General features: G+C 41.5%; 1 protein-coding gene across 3 annotated transcripts in view; it reads right to left on the bottom strand.

The window, feature by feature from the left end:
- The window catches only part of EPHA5 (EPH receptor A5), a 208,324-nt gene extending 207,729 nt beyond the window's left edge, over window positions 1–595 (bottom strand). Inside the window, exons 1-2 of one of the 3 annotated variants that reach the window (XM_069013426.1) lie at window positions 475–595; window positions 209–295 (exon numbers count right to left, since the gene is read on the bottom strand). In XM_069013426.1, the coding sequence (XP_068869527.1) occupies window positions 209–221 (13 nt within the window). In that variant the 5' untranslated portion in view covers window positions 222–295; window positions 475–595. The remainder of the gene's footprint in view (window positions 1–208; window positions 296–474) is intronic. The other 2 variants (XM_069013425.1, XM_069013428.1) reach the window with 2 other exon arrangements.
- Between the last annotated feature and the right edge of the window lie 16,016 nt (window positions 596–16,611).

Below are 16,611 nucleotides of genomic sequence, written 5' to 3'. Positions count from 1 at the left end.
TTACTTTTGTTTTAGCCAAACAGTCCTCTGAAAAAAATTTCACTTTATGAATATTTAATAAGCTACTAATGATTTCTGTAAGCCTGTTGGAGGTACAAGCGAGAATTTAAAAAAAAGGTAAGTAAAACAGCTAGAAAAATTAAACATATTATATATAACCCATAATATATCAAAAGCTGATATCAGTTCATAACATAACATAACATACCTTTGGGACGCATCCATGAAACTACAGTACTAGTTGAACCACATGCCTGCAATGCCTTTTCCACAAGAAAGAGTGAACAACTTCAGCCTTTTGTTTTATGGACTAATCCAAGATAAATGAAACAAAAGGAGTAAAATTGAAGTGCTGAAATCCCATTGTCAACAAAATTCAAAGACTTGCAAAACCAGCACTTCCCCTTAATACACTAAAAAAGCTAACAAATGCAACCTACCCCAACATTAAATAAAAAAATAGCAACAAATCACCTTCTACTCTACTACTCTCTTGGAATAAGCAAGAGCCTCCTTCATGCACCCAAGTAATAAATAGTAGACAATATCTTATTTATTTTATGGTTTTAGGCAGTAGGGAGACCTTTACAAGAGGTCTGGGGTTGGTGGAAATGGTGTTAATAAGCCCTTTGGTTTCTTTTTTGTCAACAAAATAATTGGGTGTTTTCCATAAGCAGCTGTTGTTCATGAGTAGCTTGGGGCTTCTCATCTGTGTAGGTGAGCTCTGATACTAGAAGATGTTTAAAACATAAAGTGGAGAATAAGGATTCTCAGTTTCGGAAGCTGAAGAAGCCTTTTTTTCATATTCTAGTAAATAGAGATGTTTTTTCTCTATTCAGTTTATTCCCGAGAAGTAGCACTGCAGTTTTTTTCTTCTCAAGCCCCTCTTAATTCGAGATACGTGTTTTTCCAATAAGTAACAGGTTGTTTTGTGTTTTTTTTTTCCTCTGGGACACTAGAGGGGGAGAGGGTGGCTTCTGGGACTCCCTGTAACAATTGCCATTTCAGAAAAATACTTAAAATTAGTTAAAACTTTGTGTCTTCCTTGGGCAGTCTGATTGTTACCCTAATTGTTAGTTAAGCTTTGCCTGCTAGATACAGGTGAAAGCTATATGCCTGCTCAGTGCAGGGAGCTTCTATCCACAGCTGCTAATATATTGATCAAGGTTTGTTTTTCTGCTTAAGATTATGCAGAACTTCATGCTGAGGAGAATATTGTGGACGTTTGGTGCTGTTTCAGGTGCGTAAAACTAAGTATGTGCAAGAAACCACAGGAAAGAGACTTGGTTCTTGGTGGGTGCACAAGAAATGGGGTCTGTTGATGATGCTTGATGTGATTAACTTAATTGGTGTATGTTTTTGCTCCTGTAAAGTTCCAGAGATGTGATTCAGACTGTTTATCATGTTATGATATGACCCAGGGCCTTCATTCATGTTCTTTTTGTGAGCTGGTGTTTTATGGCAGAACTAAGGAGTCTTAAGATGCATGTGGTCATACTTATGAGCCTGAAAGGACTGTTTAAATCTTTGATGGTCCATATATCAACTTTAGCTTTCCTGGTGTAAAGCAGGGGCTGCCACCAAGACTTCATATATGCTCTTTCCTAAAAAAATTGTGGAAATGATTTCTTAGAGATACATTTGCATGGAACTGAATGGCTTTCTTTTGCTACTAGTATGCTATTTTTGTGAGGCTGTTCAATAACACTTAACCCCTTCACTTAATTTTATTCTGTTTTTGATCTGTTTATATCAAGTTCTCCATCTAGATGTGTATAGAGGTATTTGAGGATGTCTCTAGTGATTGATTCCTTGCTCCCTTTATGTGGTGCGTGTGATAAGGTACTTTCTTGCCAGAATCCCTAAAGATTTGTGCTGTGCTAACAATAATTGGTAATTGCTTTAAACTGCTCCATGAGTTATATGCTCCTGGATGAGGAGGATGAGTGGTATGTATGTGGGAAGGATGGGGCTCATAATTCCCTAACAGGGAAAATCTTTTGTTAACCAAATGCAGGGTTTATGAATCTATTTGTCTCATCTATGGTAAATAGGAGATACGTGGGTTGTAGGACAGTAAGGATGGACTCTTTCTGCTTAACTATACATATTCATGTTAAATGAGACTGAAGGGCGCAGAAAGAAACTGCCATGCACTTCTGAAAGGTTATTGTCACTTTAGCTGTTGAATCTAGAACTGAAATTAAGGCCTCCCTAATGGGAAACGTCTCTGAAGCTTGCAAAAGACAAGCGTGGATCTACCTGAAGGATTTAAAAAGGTAGCATATAGAAGCTACATTGGACATCTCAAAAATGATTTTTAGTGCCTTTACCTGTGTAATGTGCAGCATCTGAGGAAAGTTTCACTTCACTAGAAGCGCTTGTTCATGCTGGAAAACTCAACTCCTTCACGGGTTTAACTTCAAGAAACTGTATTCGTGCCTGGGTTTTCCTTTGGCAATTTTACTTTCCTTTTGTTAATGTTTCTGTAGTATTTCTTAAATTAGTAATTAGTATCTGAAACATTTCTCTTTTATAGAAGCTGCTCTAATGAAAAAAATAATTGACTGATTAATGTTCTTTTAGCATATAGCTGTAGTGGCCAGCTGATTTTTACAGTCTCACCATTTTGTACTGGTCCTAGGGATTCAAGTTTTTTTTCTTCCTCATACTAATGCTGTATCTTCTAGTATAAATGTGGTCTGTCAACAGGCAAATAATTAAAAAATAAGCATTTAATCCCTGTAGTATGCTGCTAAAATCTACCTCGTATCTTATTAATCAAAGTAAGAAATACTGATTTGGGAGCTAGCTCATCACATCAGGCATGGCACAGACCATGGAAATGCCTCATAGCCTACAAATGTGAAGTCTGAGTCCTGCTGTAAATTACTACCTAAGTCAATATCTTCTATTTAGACCTGAGCATACAAAAGGGCAAAGTAGTAGGATTTCCATCTCAGATGTCTAGTAAATAAAAAAATTCATCAGGTGATATTTGTCATGCAAACTCGGTGCATCCACTTGGCATATGTGAGTGGGAAATTGTATCCTCCAACTGAAGTCCTGCTTTTCAGTTTAATATGACTGTTTGGCTCTACGTCATCTGCTTTTATATTACATTAACTGTCCTTCAAGGGACCAAAGTGGTGTGACTGCAACTAGGGAGAAGCAGGTAGTCAAGCAGTAGTATGACTGAGGTTGGTGTGTGTGTCTAGGTATGGTAGGTGTTTTCAACTGCTTTGTGGAAGTGGGACGAGTGTGGCTTACCTGTTGTATGACTAGGAAGAACAGAAGTTGCTATTATGGTGTCTGTGATGTACAGGGTTCTTTTTAAAAGAACTAGCTGCAAGTATTTTCTCCTGTCAAGTTTCTGATTTTTCACTTGCTTCTATAGCACTTTGCAGTCTGACTTCAGGGCAAAATATTCAACAACTTTCATCTCAGATGGTGAGAATGCTCATGGGTTTTCCCCAAACTATATACTCCAACTTGAGGGAAATTGCAGTGCTTGTGGTTAACTGTACAATATACTTCTCAGTGAAGTGGAGAGGTTGGCCTCAGCTTAGGATGTTTGCCTGAGGCAATCATTAGTTTGGCAAGTCATTGGACTGACACTCTAATTGGTCAGTGGTTGACCCAAACACCCATGGGGTTTTCCAACATGGAGACTGACTGAAACTGCTTGCAGTGAAATATGGGACTTCATCAGCCAAAGACAGAATATCTTCTTCCTGGTATAACTAAATGGACTTCTTTTTTGTCTATTTGGAATTCTAGATATGGTGAACTAAAAGTTATTTTGAGCTTTACTCACAGCAGGAGGCCTGGATCATGTGTGCTGTGGTAGGCAGTTCAGGGACATCCAGAGCGTAGGAACTGGGCTTATAATTAGAGCAGGTGACTGGCCTTTGGTTTAGCTAGCAGGCTGTTTCAGGGGTGGGAGGTGTCTTGGGTTATGTGGTAGACGGGGCTACAGGGGTGGCTCCTGTGATAAGGGGGTATCAGCTTCCCCCATGTTTGATAGAGCTAATGCCAGTTGGCTCCAAGATGGACCCACTGCTGGCCAAGGCTGAGCCCATCAGTGCCGGTGATACAACCTCTGGAATAACAGAGTTAAGAATGGGGGGAAATACCTGTGCAACAGCAAATGCAGCCAGAGAGAGCACTGAGAACACGTGAGAGGAGCAGCCCTGCAGACACACAGGTCAATGAAGAAGGAGGAGCAGGAGGTGCTCCAGGCACTGGATCTGAAATTCCACTGCAGCCCATGGGGGGAAGACTGTGGTGAGGCAGCAGTGTCCTTGGAGGTCCACAGTGGAGCAGGTGGATGCTCAAAGGAGATTGTTACCCCATGGGAAGCCCATGCTGGAGAGGGCTCCTGGCAGGACCTGTGGCCCCATGGAGGGAGGGCCTCATGCTGGAGCAGGTTTGGTGTCAGGACTGGTGACCCTGCAGAGGAGTCATGCCAGAGCAGTCTGTTCTTGAAGAATTGCATCCCATGGAAGGGACCCATGCTGGAGTAATTGCCTTCTGTTGGGGCCCTCCCCCTGCCATGTAGCCCTGGGATGGGGGCCCTGGGGGGGAGACACAGGGTTTCCCCAACCCCTGGTCAGCCTCGTTCCCCATTGGTTGTTTTGTGTTCCCCTGCATGGGCAAGGACCCTCGGGTCCCGTGATTGCCTCAGTTCCTTGGCAGATCCTCAGCCATGTGGCTGGAGAATAAACATCTCTGAAACATCTACCAAGAATCAGTCCATAGATATTTATTTTCCACGGGCCTCATTGATTGATACACGTGTTGCAGTATCTGCACTGTAACAGCCTTCTTTGAATGTCATTGTATGAATGAAGGGCCAGAGATGGAGCGCTCTTCTACAGTAGCTTCCCTGGTAGTTTGCAAGCAGGTATTCTATGAAAGGAGGAGTACCCATAAACTTCAAAATAAAACTTCTTAAATGTAATTCTGGCTTGCCGTGCAGTTCATTCAGGTCATAGTGAATCGTGCCGCAACCGGGCCAGGAGACACTTCAGAGACAGAGTCAGAGAAGTGGGTATTTGCTTTATTCGGCGCTGGGTGTGTGGGGATCGCTCCTCCAAACACACACACCTGGTGCTCTCTACAACACAGTATTAAGGGTTAAATTATGAATATTCATCACATTCCTTGGGACAGGTGTGGTTAAACAAATTATTTCTCGGAAGTCATTAGCATATGGGTCACGCATGCGCTGTGTGTCCTGGTGGTCGCGCTGAGGAAGGCCTCTCCTCTTCCTCGGGGGTCTTTCTGATGAAGGCCAGTAGTCATCCTCGCAGTGAACTTTTCACCTTTCTCCCTGGGCATGCATAGTCCTTTGAGGGATGATTCAGCAGTCTCTGAGATGATCCTTGTCCCCTCTATCTTGACAAGATTAGGGTGAATTCGGCTTCTCAGGCTTTGTAATTAACATCTGCTGTCTGAACTAACATTTGCTGTCTCCCACTAGTTAACTTGTGCTTACATGAGTTAGTTATTGACTGCCCCTTCTTCAATAGCAGGTGAGTTAAGCTGCAAGGATCTAGCACTTAGGTGGGAACTCCAGAAGGCATTCAAATCTTGTATGCAAAAAACTACTTTGTGGGAGTACAAGATAAATGTGGTTAGAGTACAGACAAGCTGCCCAGCAGCCTGCCACAGACTGGTGTGTAACTGCAGGACAGTTATAAATAAAATAAAATCAAATCCTTTGTATGCGTTTTCTCATTCAAGGTAGATGTTAATCCCTTAATACCTTAGGGCAATGACTCATCAGGTGTTAGGTGCTGTATGTGGGTTAACAAAAAACATCTTAAACAACTCTGTTGTTAACTATTCTCACCAAACCACCAATGTTGCTAGACTTTGATTTTACTCCAAGATAGCCAGCTTCTGAAGCTCATGAAAAACCTTGTGTTGCATTAGTAGCGATCCTGTTCCTCAACTTAAACATATTGGAAGCATCTATAACATATGATATAATCAGAACAGATTGTGACCCTCATACCCCCTGATTTGAATTGGATTCTTGCGAAGTCCAGTCCTATGCAGGGACTTATAATTGTGTTCTTAGCAATCATGTGTGCTAATTATCTATAATCATGCTGTGTAGAAAAAAACTGTGTGCAATATGTAACTTCCCTCAAATGTATGGCTCTCCTAGCCACTTAGTAATGTTTCTTTTTGATGGTGGGTGGAGAGAAATCTTGCTGACTTTTCTCCTACTAGTTTATTTCTCTTCTGAAAAGGAATTGTAAGATATCTGTGTTTCATTGGAAAGCTACTGAGCTGACAGCTGAAGAAACACAAGAGGATGATGAGAAAGTTATGTGCCTTGGGCATTTGATAGCTTAACCTGTTTGTCCATGAGTGAATAGGTCTGTCTTGCAGAAATTTATCTGTGGAGGCCTGTGTCTTTGGTAGTATATGGAGGTAGGATAATTTACCTTTGTTCATTAAATCAGTGTGAGAATGTATTCAAAATAGGTTTGCATGGCATATACTGTGATCTGGGTAGTTTGATTCAGTAGTGGAATAATCACAGAATTGTTAAGGTTGGAAAAGACATCTAAGATAGAGTCTAATCACTAACACAGCATTGCTGAGTCCACCACTAAAACTTGTCCCTGAGTGCCACATCCACACTTTCCTGACTACCTCCAGAGACTGTGATTTCACTGCTGCCCATGGCAGCCTGATTCCAATGCCTGACCACCCTTTCCTTGAAGAAATTTTCCCTAACAGCCGATCAAAACCTTCACTGGTGCAGCTTGAAGCCATTTTCCCTTGTCTTCCCATTTCTTACCTGGGAGAAGGGGCTGACCATGCCTTGCTACAAGATTCTTTCAGATAGTTGTAGAGAGTGAGAAAGTCCCCCCTGAGCTTTCTTTTCTCCAGGCTAAACAACCCCAGGTCTCTCAGCTGCTCATCAGACTTGTGATCCAGACCCTTCACCAGCTCCATTGCCCTTCTCTGGGTAAGCTCTAGCACTTCAATGTCCTCCTTGTTGTCAGAGGCCCAGAGCTGAACACAGGATTCAAGGTGTGGCCTCACCAGTGCCGAGTACAGAGGGACAATCACTGCCTTGGTCCTGCTGGGCACTCTAGTGCTGATCCAAGCCAGGATGCCATTGGCCTTCTTGGCCACCTGGACACACGCTGGCTCATGTTCATGTTTAGCTGCTGTCGACCAGCCCATCCAGGTACTTTTCTGCTGGGCAGAAAAGTACTTTCCAGCCACTCTGCTCAAGCCTGCAGCAATGCCTGGGATAGTTGAGGCCAAAGAGCAGGACCACCTGGCACTTGGCCTTGTTGAAACTAGCCGCAATTGCAGGACCAAGTTCAAATGTTGTGTCTGGTCTTGTGTTTTGCTGGGAATGCTATGTGAGCTTATTGGCATTAAAAAATCACATGGAAGTCATTGTGGGACAGTTGGAGATTGATCATGGCTTGATGTTTTTTCTACAGAATATTTGGGAACTACCACAATTCCTCCTCTGACAACATAACTTTTATTTTAGACCTTTGTCCCCATGAATAAATGTAACTTACCAGTCTCTTGTGATGACTTATTCTGTATTTCATCTGGTTGGCTGAAAGTAAACTGTGATAGCTTTTCTTGCTTATGCTTTTCAGCTATTCAAGAAAACCTAAATGCTTCAACAAAACTCTGAAAAAAACCCTTTTTAATTAAAAATTTGAGACTTGAAGAAAGAAACAAGCCAAATAACTGGAAAGGTGTGCTCTGCTTTTTCAAGAAGACAGTAGTTAAGGTTGCCCAGCCACTTTCCTTTGGCTAGTTTTTGGCAAGTGGAGTTTGACCAATTATCTAAATACAGGCTGGTTTTTGCTGTGAGGTCTGAAGTGTACCAAGATACTCTGGGGCTTGATCAAGAGAAGGCAGCTGGGAGTACTTTTACTTCACTGGCATGGATACAGGTTCCTAATTTTCTGTATTCCTACTGGAGATCTGTGTGTCTGACTCTTGTAAGTGCTGAGGTTGAAGTCAACGGGAGTTATCTGAATTAGACTGTATCATAATATATGCACAGACAAAGTGCTCACTTTTGTGACTTTAGTCAATCTAGTCTTTTGAAAGCAAACCAGATTGAGTCAATGGCATTTGGATGTGTGGCTTTTGATCAGGCTGGAATTTGACTGCACCAGTTCATCATCCAGTTCATGGCAGTAGTGTTACTGCCTGTGGTATGTCTTGGCCCTGAAGAGGGGATGGGCCTTTGGCATGGCTGAAGGTTTCACAGAAGCTTACTTGAGAGCAAGGGAAGGGTGACCTGATCTTTTCTTTCCATTCCAGGCCCAGAAATGAAATTTTTTTCCCGTGGTCAGCCATTTGACTGTAAACTTGGCCACACTAGTTTGTGTGGTCAAGCTCTGCTGTGTCCTGGCTAGCCCCTTTTCAGGATGATCAGTTCTGTTCTTGCTGGCAGGCAACTATTTTAGCATCACTTGCTTCTACAGAGAGACTTCTTATGTCAGGTCCAGCCTATTTCACAATTTTGAACTAATGTCTGATTTAAAACTATTTTCAGCCTGTAATTACTACAATGAAAATACCAAAGAAATTGATTTCTTATATTCCTCACATTATATTACTCTGGATTCCTGTGTAAGTGCCGAGGGGTTAAATATGATTCATGTAATCTACTTTCCCACTAATCATTTATTCAATTACCTATTAGAACTCAGGCAAGAAAGACCAAAAAAGGAAAGGGGAGAGACCAGCCTGGAGTATATATTCAATAAAATACTACAAAAAACAACCAATCATTAATTATCTAATCAGCATTCTCTGAGTCTTTTAGCCATGATCTCATTACTGTAATTAATTGCAAGAATCATTTTGTAAACAGAGCACAATAAAAGTATGTGCAACACAACAGCATCCAAATTAAATCTAAATCCCAGAATGAATAACAGAGAAAGCTGGAAGATATTACCAAGAGAGGGCGTCATTAAAGGAGATCATATTTCAATGTCAAAATCTGGTGGGCTACTCGTGCTGCAGGAGTAAATCAATAGTGCTGTATTGAAAGGACTGGGCCATATCCACTTTGGTGCAATTAATGACTACTCCATTAAAGCTTGGAGAAGTATGGCTGGCTTCTTAGATAGTAAAATTGGATTTTCTTTTTGTAGCTACTGGGACTGGCATGTTGTCAAGGCTTCTGTGCTCTGCTAGTTTTTTTGCACTTAATAGGTAAGATTGTTCATGTACTTGAAGGATTTAGGAAATCTAGTCCCTTTCCTTTTAGTAGCGGAGAGGTTCTTGAAGGATTTCACATGCTGAATGTCTTCCCTTTGGCCAGCTTTCCACAGTCCTTCACTTCTGATAGTGGTAGCCCTGCTCTACTTTTTAAGACTTTTCCTACAATAAATAATTAAATTATGCAGACAGATCCCACAAACACCTGCGGGGCTTACAGCAAAGTTATTTTATGGCACTTTCAGGATTCTACATTTAATATTCCAGCAGCACAATATGTTACTGTCTTTGGCCTTACTAGCCTTTTGACTGCAGTGTTTTGTCATCTTTTTCTCCTTTTCATTTAATTTTTCATTATTTTTTCTGAGGATCAATGTCAGGATTCATTTAAAAGCTATAAAGCAATATATAAAACAGTCCCAACAACCATAGGCTTGGTTATGCCATTGATTTCTTTTCTGAGCAGAATTCCCTACTGTCTGCAATGGGGAGTAGCTCAAAGATACTGATAGTGTGTATCCCTCTACAGGGAATTTAGATTTAAAATGCGATGCCTTCTAGTCAAAAAGGTCTGTGTGAATTAACTTTGGGGGAAAAGCTGTATTGTACAAAACCCCCCCCAGCCTCCCTCCCCCAACTCCAGCAGACTCTGAACTTTCCCTGATAGTAGAAATGAGTGTTCAGATGAAAGCTGCAATGTCAGGGAAACCCATCATTAATGCTTCCACCTTTCCCTGCTGAGACCTGACAAAGTACTGGGCTGTGGTCCAAACTGAACTTCTTGGGACAGGGTAGGAGGCAAGCATGCCTGATGGTTTTCTGTGGGGGGGATCCCCCTTGTCTCTTGCTCAAAGCAGCATTTGTTTTATCTGGACAGATTGGCCAAGGTCCAGATTTTGAGTACCTTTAGGACCTTGTCTTGCATTGTACCATTCCTTGGTGAGCAAGTGCTACATGCCTGCCTTGGTGTGGTACCATGCCAACGTGTGGGTCAGGATGTGCTTTAGAAGGTTTGCCGTGACACTGCAGTGTATTTATTGAGCTACTGAGTTCAGAGCATCCCTTAAATCCTCCCTCAAAGAAAATATCCTACAGAGGAAATGCAGAATGCCTTGTTAATTCAGTTTTTAATGGTGAATGCCCCATGGATTTCCCTTTGATAATCACAGTTTGCTTCCATGAGCAGGTGAGTAGGTCATACCTTCTTAAGTCTGCAAATTTCTTCAGGTAAAACTGAAGTGTTAGCCAGTTCTGTAGATGAGGGGAATACAAAAAAGTGGAACTTTGGCCTCTGCCTGTTTTGCAGGTATATAAATAGTGGAAATACAGCTGAGCCAGAGAACTGCATTTTATTGTGATGAAGAGAAGATGTTTTCAGTCACTGACTAATTTTGTTTTCAAAGACTTAAATGTCCTTAAAGCATTTTTTGCTTTTTAAGGGCGATTCTGATGTTTTATAGAGTCAGCCTCATGTTTAAATTCATTTGTCCTCAACAATGCACTATTGCTGCATTAAACAAGTGTATTTTAATGGTAGGGTTAAAATAAATGCCTTTTTTTCCCAGTAAAAATAAAAGTGCACCATCTATATGAATTAATAATTTCCAAAGTAATAAATATTATGAACTTATTCTAAGACACACTGGGATAATATTTTTCTGGTTTTAGACCATTAGCCAATTTTTACATATGCTCTGTTTGGCATGCTGGAGAGATGCCATAGAGGGGTCTACATTTTTTTCTAGTGCAGCTGTTAGATCAGTTGCATTGCTTGATTGATGCATCATGTCAGCGAGCCCTGGGGATTATGTCCACTTCTCTGGCTAGAGTAAGGATGCCAGGACCTTTCACAGGATATAGGCATGACTCCACCTGTGTGGAGCCCTTGTGAAGGCTGGGCGAGGAAGGGGTTTGGTTTCTTGTGCTGGGAAAGCTTTGGCATGTGCAGAAATTCTTCATTCACTTTTGAGTTTTGGCAGACTGGGTGTCCAAGTTCTGCTTTGGATACTGAGGCACTTGGGATTTGAAGGAGAGATAATGCCCTTCCTGTAAGGGTATCTGTTTATTTGGATTATATAGCATGGAAAGCGTTTGTGGTTATATTGACCTTTTCTTGTTTGCTGCTTCTGTGCAGTGTCTGAAATTAGATTATTTTTTAAAGTTTAGCTGCTTAGGAAGGTTTGGGAAAATGTTCGCTGTCATAAAATGTAGGGTGTTTTGTATTGGAAATAGATATTACCTTCCAGGTAGCAGCAATAGCTATTTTTCCTCAAAGAATTACATGGTACTTTCCATTGGCTTTAATCCTGACCCTCAAAGAATAGATTTTACCATCTGCATGATAACAGGGTTTGGGAAATAAGCTTCTAAAGGAATAGTAGATGCATCGTCTGTCCATGTGGGATTATTAAACTGGAACAGCTACATGGTATTTTGTCAGTTGTCTCCCATCTTCAATTTGAAACACGGACAGCTCAGTTTCTCCATTTACAGCTCTGAATATACTTGAGAAACTAATAAACTGAAATGACAGATACAGAGGGATTACTGGATATCAAGCAGTATTTTCCAAATGGGGTAACAACTGCTATGAAAAAACATTCTATTGTAATAATGAAAGTTATCTTTTTACATCTTCTGCTTGCTGGTCTGGAATCACCAAAGAGATCAGAATTTCTCCTGCAGCAAAATACTCAGCAAACCCACTGTGGGATGTTTGTCAGTGGTTACTGCTCTGAATAACTAATGTCGATAAGCCCCTCACCATAACACTCACCTCACCTCAACATTGCATATCAGATAAAACACTCTCTGCTGCTTAAGCTAACATGAATCTTTTACCTCTTTGAAACCTCTCTTTTGCTATATCTCTGTGAAACTAGTGATATGTTAGTAATTCTGGGTGCATCTCACTAGGCTCTGGGACAGTGATGAAAGTCATTGGAATCACTGTCTGTATTCCTTGAAAGTATGGGTCCCTCTGAGGTGTGTGCAAACATTAGAGAATAGATTTGATGGCTGTGCAGAACAGTCCCTTCCAAAGCTTCCATGGGATCTGGAAACACTGCCTCTCTGAATGTTGAAGCCTTGCTGAAAACAAGTGAATACTGAGGCCAGGGCTACCTAAGCTGAGTTGCTTTGAGTCCAAGGATCTCAGTGCAAAAGGTGCTAGCAATAGCCCCATGGCAAGTGTGCAAAAAAGAAGAACATCTTAGCAGTGAATTTTATTTGGAGCAAGTATTCTAAAATTACACTAGAAAGTTTTCCCTTGTGGGACACTTTAATCTTTGCTGGGTCTTGCTATTCTTAGACTCTCAGGACAAGGATACTGTTTTTTCTTGTTTGATGTGATTTCAATCTAAAAAATCATTATTTGAAGGGAATCTTCAGGCATAACTGTAAGTACTTGCTTAGCAACCTTGTATTAGTGGCCCTTCTGAACTAAGGTGACCCTGAGTACAAGTATTTTTCTTTTTCCATTGTCTCTGGTTTTATGACTCAGCTAGGGATGAGATTTAACACAGTTTGCATAGAATTGCATAAGTGGATTACAGGGACACTCTACAATATATAAAAATAAATTGAATTTAACAAGGGCAAGTGCTGGATTCTGCACTGGGATGGGACAACCCTGAATGTACATACAGACTGGGGAATGAGAGGCTGGAGAGCAGCGCTGCAGAAAGGGCCCTGGGCGTCCTGGTCCATGGCAAGCTGAACATGAGCCAGCAGTGCCCTGGCAGCCAGGAGGGCCAAGCGTGCCCTGGGGGGCATCAGGCCCAGCATGGCCAGCCGGGCAGGGGAGGGGATTGTCCCACTCTGCTCTGCTCTGGGGCAGCCTCACCTCGAGTGCTGGGGGCAGGGCTGGGTGCCACAGTATAAAAATACATTAAGTTGTTAGAGAGTGTCCAGAGGAGGGCCATAGGAATGGTGAAGGGCCTTGAGGGGAAGCTGTGAGGAGCAGCTGAGGTCACTTGGTCTGTTCAGTCTGGAGGAGACTGAGGGGAGACCTCATTGTGGTCAACAACATCCTCACGAGGGGAAGAGGAGGGGCAGATACTGATCTCTCTTTGGTAATCAGTGACAGAACCTGAGAAAATGGTGTGAAGTTGTTCCAGGGGATATTTAGGTTGAACCTGTGATAAGGTTATCAGGAACTTTCCTACTTAGGTAAAACTTCTTCATATCATGTCTTCAGAGGCAGCTATCCTGAAGGAGAAAATTCACTTCCAGATCAATTCACTGTGACTTGTTTTAGTTGCTGCCCTTAAATTAATCTTTTCAGGGCTACATGTAAGAAATTGGAGAATTGCTAATATTATACTTGTGGCCACTATATTAATTTCTATTTTGTGATTTCAGTATCTCTCTTCCCCATCAAACAGTGCCAGCGTAAATTTGAAGCTGTCTCAACCATTCAGCTTTGTTTAATGCATTCCTGCAATAAAGCTTTTAGAGCACAGTATCAGTGCATCTATGGTGGCTCCTCAGACACCTCTTATCCATCAGTTTTAGCAGTATGGCACAGGATCTGTGTTATAAAGCACATGTATAAACATAGGTAGATTTCAGCTCTGCTCTACAAAAATATATTTTTCTTAAGCAATATCCAAAGGCTTTTAATGCATTACAGACCTAAAAATGTTAAATTCAAATATAAATAAGGGATCTGCTTTTTTTTTTTTTTTAATGAGGGAAAATTATTCATTACTTGGCTCTGAATATCAGATAAGACTAATTTCTGGCACATGACTTTTTGAAGGTTTTGTATGGCAGAAAAGCTTGCAATCCTCAACACCCTCTCCATTCTCTGCAAACATTTAGAACAGCTATTTTCTCCCTCAGATGACAATTTTCATTTCAAGCAGGCTACAAGAGGTCATTTAGCTAATTTATGTGGAGATGAGGGAGGGTTGGTGGCAGGGGCTTGAGAAATCAGGGAGATATGCAGCAAATAAGACAGCAAAAATAGTTGATGAAGTGCCATTGCTGTCAGCATTTGCAACTGTAGATTAAGGTGTTCACATCCTAATTTAGCCTTGTGCTTGAGGCACACCATTAACCTCCTGACAGCTAGCAAAGTGCATGCACTATGGATCACCTGATCAGGTTTTTTTTCTTCCAAATGTTGACTGTTTAAGTGCTGCAGAAGAGTTAAAACTCTCTGGCCACAGGCTCCTGTTCTAATTTTAAACTAGAGTGATTATATGGAGATGTGGAGCTGATGCTATTGAAAGGGACAGCATGTTGTCTCTGAAATACAGACAGCGTTCCCAACTATTGTCACACACATCAACAGCCTGGCTTCTCCTCCCCAAGCTGTGTGTTTCAGCAGATTCCAGAATAATAAGAATTCAGACCATGTTATCTTCTGTGAGTAATTCTCCTGCTTATGCAATGTTATTCCAGGAATTGTACTCTGCCAATGCCAACAATTGGCACAGATTTTGTTCCAACTCTTGCCCTGCTTTTAAGCAGATTTTAGATATCGCAGTAGATTATGCTGTGTGGGCTATCTGTTTTTCTGTGACAGTTATGTGTTAAATTTGATATTTGAAGGATAGCTCCTGTTACAAACCTTACATGCATTCATCTTGATATGGGGTGAATAAGAACAGAGTAATTTTCTCGTGCTGTGCATCAGTCACACAGATTCCCTGAAATGTTTTAGGTATGTTCAAATCCAGCCAATAAATTTCTTTCATAAAAGTTAGCCGAAATCCTCGGATTTGAAGGACAGTCTATGTGAGATCCCAAAATATGGTTCAGTAAGGCACAATGGAGAAATAGCAGCTCTGGGCTGTTCTGCACCCAGGTGACTTTGGCAGCACCTTCCCTCCTTTTCAGCTTGTTTTAAGTTGATCCCAGAGCAGGTGTATGGTTTAAAATGGCCAGGAAAACACTTCCAGTGGGATTCACTATATGAACAGGTTAGCTTCAGCTGTTCCTGGATGTTCTTGTTTTCCCCTCTACAATGCAGAGGTTTTCATAATACTTTGATCCTGTCAGTATTTCTCTTGGTGGGAAGAAAATATCGTCTTATTTTCCTTGCTCTGTCTTGAACTTGCTGAAGTTTTTAGCAGCCTCCTGCTGTGGAAGAGGTTTTTTGCTGAGGTGCAAACTGGTACAGATCTTGTTAAATGTAACATTGCTTCCTGCTCTTCTGTCAGCCCTTTTCCCTGTGCTACAGCATGGTAAATGTTTGCAAGTGCATAAAACTTCTCACTTCCATGAGGCTTCTGTTTTTATTTGGGAACTTTCTGTCTCTACAAGAAAACAGGCTAACTGGTGTATGCCTTGGATTCCCTGATCCTTGGTGTTTGAGTAGTGACTAGTGAGTTCCAGAAGGGTGAATGAAAATCAAAGTACCCATGCTGGTTAATTCTTTTCAGCTTGTGAGCTTTGTTCAGGATGCAGCTGCTAAAGGCTTGCTTTTGAGTTGGAGGTCCATGAGGGAGTTAAATCACTGCCCTCATGGTATGAGTCACCTCCTAACTGGGTGAATCACCCAAAAGCAGTGAGTGTTTGAGTCATCCCTCAACTGGGTACTGACTACTGTACCATGAGGAGATAGTCCCTGCCAGAATAGCAGTGCTACAGTTCACAGGCTGAACCTCTTAGATGTGTTTTTGCAAAGGACACTGGGAGCCCAGATATTTCTCCATGCAAAAGAAGTATGGTTACATGTCAGTTCTTGGAACTGGGTGTGTAAGTACATGGAAAAAGGAGAAAAACCTTCCACAGGTTCCACTCTTGGAGAATGACTCAGGAGCTGCTAGCATAATGGAATGACTCTCTCATGACAGGGAACAGTGGGAAATGGTGTTATCACTGGCTTTCCAATATATTTTCTTCACCATGATCTTCTCCTTCAGACATCTGGGCTGTTAAGGATGCTTGAGAAAAGACTGGCAGTCTCTGAGTATGCTTTGGCTCATTCTCAAGCTGTGCTATTCACAGTGCCATTATCCTGAGCCGTGCTAGGGTTATGCCTTACTTTGCAATAAAATATTATTTCTGGTGATCTCTGTGCAGGGGTGGCAGCCGGCAAGAAGGCTCACACATAGACATATAGATGTTTCTTCTAGTCCTTTGCAAGACTACAGTGGCCTGATGAAGGACAAAGTTAGTATTCTAATATCATATGTTTGTGTCCCTACCTTCTGCAGTGGAAGGGTTTTGTGCTCTTAAGAAATGGGAAGACAGAGAGTGGGAAAATACATCTTATTTGAGTGTTCCTTGATTTTGAACCAACATTGAAAGCCCCTTTGAATAAACATGCAAATAAATGGTGTTGTTAGTGCATGATCCAGAGTCTGAAAGAGTGCTAGTCTTTTACCATTACAGTGACTTTTGGTTTGAGATGGAGATCAG

The sequence above is a fragment of the Aphelocoma coerulescens genome, chromosome 4 (genome assembly GCF_041296385.1).
Source record: "Aphelocoma coerulescens isolate FSJ_1873_10779 chromosome 4, UR_Acoe_1.0, whole genome shotgun sequence".
NCBI lineage: Eukaryota > Metazoa > Chordata > Aves > Passeriformes > Corvidae > Aphelocoma > Aphelocoma coerulescens.
The sequence above is the reverse complement of the archived record's forward strand: the minus strand, read 5'-3'. Positions and strand labels throughout refer to the sequence as shown.